This window comes from Chenopodium album, chromosome 20 (assembly GCF_948465745.1).
Source record: "Chenopodium album chromosome 20, dcCheAlbu1.1, whole genome shotgun sequence".
Lineage (NCBI taxonomy): Eukaryota > Viridiplantae > Streptophyta > Magnoliopsida > Caryophyllales > Amaranthaceae > Chenopodium > Chenopodium album.
The window spans coordinates 38,123,928-38,130,057 of NC_137853.1; the positions used below are offsets into that span (position 1 = coordinate 38,123,928).

A 6,130-nucleotide genomic window follows, 5' to 3' on the forward strand; every position below is an offset into this window, starting at 1 on the left:
GGCAAAGAAATCTCTTGGAAAAGTCTCTAATGTGACATCTTAATAATGTTTTTAATTGAGAAAAAAATAATAATAATAATGTTTTAAATTGAATCATTTGACAGCTTTAAATCTTTTATTATACGCTATACCCTTCATATATTTCAACTTTTAATTAATGAATAAATATGCCAATATTTGATTATTTGGGATATATAATAATTAATACTTACAAATTTTCGTTGTTAGCGATATGATGTGTTTAATGTATAAATTATTATAATATCATCACATTATTTGCGATATTGCATTGTCCAATGATAAGTGGGCATGTACGAGATTCAGTTTGAATTGAACGAAATCAAAAAATTTGGATTTCATCTTTTTGTCAATGAAATTAACTTAGCATGATTTCTAAGTGTTCATTTATTATTGATTGAGACCACAATATAATGGCAGCAATCAAACATTTACGTTTTACTTCGTACATATACACATTAGAGGCCGGGTATCCGATAGAAGTTGTATGTAGTACGTACTCTTTAACGTGTTACACGATACATGTAAACAGTACCCGTTTTTCCACAATAATCTGATCTTTTTCTTACAATTTATTTTGTTACATTCTCCATTGTTTAATATTAGCCTTTAGAGAAGTACAATCTATGAATCGATAGAAGTACTTTAGAAGGCATATAAATGTAAGCAAGTACTAATTACTGTAGATATAATGCAAGTAGTCAAACAAGTAGTGATAATTAGGAGTAAGAGCTAAGAAGAGAGATAATAAACATCTTAAAACATACACCTGTCCTGGTCCACCCCAACAGAAAACTAATTGACTACTGTTTTTAAGTAGAGTATAAATGGGATTGATTACTTAAGACCCAAATTGCAGGCTATTTAATCCCCACTTACATTATCAGTCAGTAGGTCGTGTATACAACGGGTGTATTCTATAAAATTGCACATCAAATTTACCCGTGTAATAATTAGCAACCCCTACCCCGGCCCTCTAATCAAGATTATGATCTTTAATTATATCTAATTAATTAAGCAATAATGTCTTGTCGGTTTCTATCGATCACTTAAATTTGCACTAATAAGGTGATTAATTAAACTTTGGCAATGATTATTAGTAAAGATTGATGTTAATTAGCTGACAATTAAGCCATTAACCCTAAAAAAAGACAAGTCTTTTAATGATTAGCTTGACAGCAAGAAATGTTAACGAAATGCATGTACGTATATGTATAATTCAAGGAATAAAAATAAAAAAATTAGATAAATGGAGTCAAATACAAAGCATATTACAAGAATCAGCCGACACTAAGTATAAGAGTAGTAGGGTCCATACAGATATGAATCTAATATTGTATGCGGAATAATTCAAAGCCATGAAAAGTTTAAACCCTGATCAAGAAACATAGCATAAAGACTAGATTATATTAATATACAGTATTTTTCATTTTAATTATGGGTTATTTATTAGCCACATACACAATTTGACTAATCAAACTTATCAATTCTATAAGTTTCAAGCCTGCAATAAAAAGTTTTATTTTTTATTAATTTTTATTTATATTTTAGAAAGTGATATGTATTAAAAGTTTACAATCAATAAGCTGCCTTCTACAAAGAGTCAAAAATAGGTGTATTAAGCTAAATCATATACAGAGTACAAAATATTTATTATGCCAATCCCACAACGGGAATTCACGTGATCATCGAGTTTATTGAAAATCAAATTAGTAATGTGAATACTAAGTGCTAAATGGTAAACATGTACGTAATTTTATTATACATTTTTAAATTAATACTCCGTACTAATTTTATAAAAATATTAACATTTACTCGTATAATTTGTATGCAGTATTAGCTGGTATGTATCTTGTTACTTGTAAGTATCATTTTTTTTTAATCAATAATAACACATGCATCACAAATAAGAAGCACACCATTTAATAATGTTCTCAAATGTCATAACGTCATAAAGTAATCATGGTTTCTGAACAAACTAGAATAGCTAGATTAATTAATGAAGTATATTAATTTTATAATACAAATTGTTTCAGCAAGAGAGATACATGGAAAAACAATATAATAGAAGTATATAATTAGAAATTAATTTCAAAATTTGTAATATTACAAAACTTGAAAATTTTCCTCATAAGCTGGTCAGACGAATAACATAAAAGTCCGCTCAAAAAATTTCGGGTCAGATTAGGTCATGTCTACGTAGATTAGGTATATAATTAGTGTAAATTTATATAAAATTACATTGCAACTGATCACCCGAGCTCAATAGGTTAATTAGGCTAAGGAAACTGAATACTATTTAAAATTGTTCATTTATATACTCCTTACCATCTTAGTAGATGAGAATACTATTTAAAATTGTTCATTTATATACTCCTTACCATCTTTCATTCACGGCAACGAAGGTTTGTGAATTCGTTACATATATATATATATATATATGTATGTATTAAATGTATATAGTTAAATAAAAGACTTTTATGTTCAAATTGACTAAACGTCATACATTTTCAAAACTCCATTATTCTTTAAAAACACTCCATTATATTAGTCCATACAAATTACAAACGAAAATAATAAATAAATAGATACAAAGTATGAAACTAAACTAATATCACATCTTCAAACATATAAGCATCATATATTGTGGACCATACCACAGCTACGTGAGATGTCTAAATGATCACTGTATTCCTACTCCTAAGCTAATTATTTTACTTAACACGTTTACACACTTCTTCTCATTTACAATTATACCTTTTTTATTATTACTATCTCTCTATATATTTAATTAATTAACAAGATAAATAAATGAGATTTCTTAAATTTCAATCCATAATTTCAATGAAATTAAAAAAAAGCAGAGCATTACTTGCGTAAAAACCACTTGATTGCATCACATTTCTCTCTCTCTCTTACCCTTAACTTGAATTCTAAGTATGATTAATTTTTTTATTTTTAAAAGAATATGTTAAATTAATTAGGAAGAATAATAATAAAGTAATAATATTTAGTTTCTATTAATAGTGATTGATGATAAATATAGAAGTACTATATATGAGTTTGATCTCTTGCTAACTCACTACCGTACGAGCAGCAGCTAGCTTATCACTATCTCTATAATAACTTCCTCTTTCATCAAACATTTTTACTCTTAAAAAACCAAACATTTCTATTAATTATTTCCTATTATTATTCACACAAAATATATATTGAAAACACCAAAACAAAAACAAAAAAAAAAAAGGGAAAAAAAACACATACACACAAAGTATGGGGCGCCATTCTTGTTGTGCAAAACAAAAGTTGAAGAAAGGGTTATGGTCTCCTGAAGAAGATGAGAAGCTTTACAATCACATTACTCGTTTCGGCGTCGGTTGCTGGAGTTCTGTCCCTAAGCTTGCTGGTACAAATATATATCCTAAATCTGCGACAAATATTATCTGTCTTTTTTTTCTTCTTCTAATTCTTTCTTTTGAAATATTGTATATTTATTTTGGGTGGGATTAATTATAACATATGAAATTTATATATAATGTAAATTGTTCCAGGTTTACAAAGGTGTGGAAAGAGTTGTAGGTTGAGATGGATTAATTATTTGAGACCAGATCTTAAGAGAGGAATGTTTTCACAAGAAGAAGAAGATCTTATTGTTAACCTTCACCAAATTCTAGGAAATAGGTATTTTTCTTCTTTTAATGAAATTTTTCTACAAATTTCTCTTCTTTCTTAAAAAGGTATGATAGGCATATTACTCCTTTGGTCCGTACTGAATTGTCGTGTTAACAGTGTAATTTGAGCTACTCCGGAGAAAGATAATACATTTTGGCACATAAATAAACTACATACATATACTTCTTCCGTACGAGTTCAATTGTCACATTTACTCTAGTGTAATTACATACACTAACAAAGTGACAACTAATTTGAACGACGGGAAGAGTATGTAATAATTTTAAAAGTTGTGATAGATTATTGAGTATGGAATTATTGGACATCATGATTATTATCACAGCAAAGAAATGTGTATTCATTGATTCTAGTCATTAAATAGTAAAAGAAACTCAATTTTATCATATCAAACTAAGATTATGAAATTATTTGTTGATGAAATTATGAAATTTTACAGGTGGGCTCAAATAGCATCACAATTACCTGGAAGAACAGATAATGAGATCAAAAACTTTTGGAATTCATGTCTAAAGAAGAAGCTAATGAAGCAAGGGATCGACCCACAAACACACGAGCCTCTTTCGAGTCAAATGCAATGCAGTAACAACATCAGCAGCAGCAGCAATGGCTTCAGAAACACAGCTGAAAACCAGAAAATAGCGCGAGCTGTCAAGATGGAACAATCCTACCCTTTCTGCAACACTTCTGAAGTAACCAACACAAGCGCGACAGTTATCAGTAGTTCATTCTCATCTTCATTAAACTCCCAATTCAGTCTGTTACAACCTGCAGCTTTTCTTGGTTCGTCGTCTCAGAGTTACCTGAGTCTGCTTAGGCCGATGATTGAATCGCAGTTACAGTTGCAGTCACAGTCACAGTCGCAGCAGCAGTTTGTTTTGCAGCAGAGCTGCTTCAATGAGAATCTGGAGACGGAGAATTTGGGGTCGGAATCTGTTGTATTCAATGAAGGAAAAGAGTGTTCGAGTAGCAGTTCAAATAATAATAATAACATCATGACTAATTCTGATAACAGTGCTAGATTTTCATGGGAAAACAGTACTAATGATCAGCAGAACAAGTTTGATCAGTCAGAAATTTTCCAGTTTCCTGTTAATTTTGGTGGGTTGATAAAAATGGAAGCAGTTAGTCATGATCAAACAAGTCCATGGGAGGAAGATCCACTCAAGTCGCTTTCGATGCCCGAAGATTTAGTAACAACAGCTGCAGGAAACCTTGATTATTTCTTACAGCAGATTTCATGAAAGTGAACTAATTAACTTACTGCTGCTACTAATGATCAGATCATTTCGTTTGTCATGTCATTCTGTTACACTTAATTGATCAGCCTTTCCGGTTATGCGCGCTTGGGCTGCCCATTTCAGTTCGACGGGGACTATATGGGCGCACGCAATTATAAAAAAAAAAGGCGGTATGTTGATCCCATGTATGTCGATCTTAATGGGTCTTAACCTCTTATTATTTCCGACCAATTGGTTTTGGGATGGAACCTCGCGCTACCTATATCAGCATAGGTAAATAGAGCATCAGTTGGTGTGTAACAAGTATACCAACAGTAGCATATACAGTACTGATAGAAAAATTAGGGATGAAAAAAAAGATTGTGATGATTTTTTTTTATTTTTGTGTGGTTAATCATTTTGTTATTCTTTCTTTATTTCTTTGTCAGTTTGATGGGTCATTTTTAATTTTTTGGATTTTGACATTTTTAATTAGTGGTAGTCAAGGTATTATTGTGATTGATTGATTTATTTCTGCATTCTTTTCAGTGGGAAATATGGTGAATATAACAGTGTTTATTCTTATGATTTTTATCTAATGTAAAAACTGATAAATTGAGTGAAACTAATTTTGTGGCCCATGTAAATATAATTCTTTGCCTCCCAAAAAAATGTGTAACAACTTAACAAGTCTTTAAATTGAGTGTAACAACTTAACGAGCCATTTTGTGGTCCATATATATGTCTATGTCTCCCATTAATCAACTGTTGAGGAATTGGTGATTTTGAAATATCTAGTACTCATGTACTTTCACTTCTTTTCTTATTAAAGCATATAAATTATTTAACAAATTATTAAATGAATATAGAAAGTAGCTCTATTTTCTCATTTATTATTGGTTTTTATTCAGTTTTAATAATCTTTAAGGTCGATGAATGTTGTTTTAGATATAAATTGACATAGCTTTGTTTCTTGTACACTATTGTTAGTGACCACAAGATTCACAACTTGTTTAAATAATAATAATAAAAAAAAAGACATATATATCTATCTAAATACAATTAAGGGCATAATAAATTAGACATTTTTTTCTTTTAAGACTCGTTATGGTAATAATGATTTATAAATAAGGTAATACAGAAGTCAAATGACAACTTTAAAAAGATAATGAGCAATAAAACCCTCTAAAAAAAACCACCTT

General features: G+C 29.8%; 1 protein-coding gene across 1 annotated transcript; it reads left to right on the top strand.

Annotated features, from left to right (window-relative positions):
• Window positions 1-3,005: 3,005 nt before the first annotated feature.
• LOC145598441 (uncharacterized) lies at window positions 3,006-5,459 on the top strand. Its single transcript, XM_081654791.1, has 3 exons — window positions 3,006-3,424; window positions 3,570-3,699; window positions 4,148-5,459. The coding sequence occupies exons 1-3, from the start codon at window positions 3,292-3,294 to the stop codon at window positions 4,950-4,952; spliced, it is 1,068 nt and encodes a 355-aa protein (XP_081510917.1). The 5' UTR covers window positions 3,006-3,291; the 3' UTR covers window positions 4,953-5,459.
• Window positions 5,460-6,130: the final 671 nt, after the last annotated feature.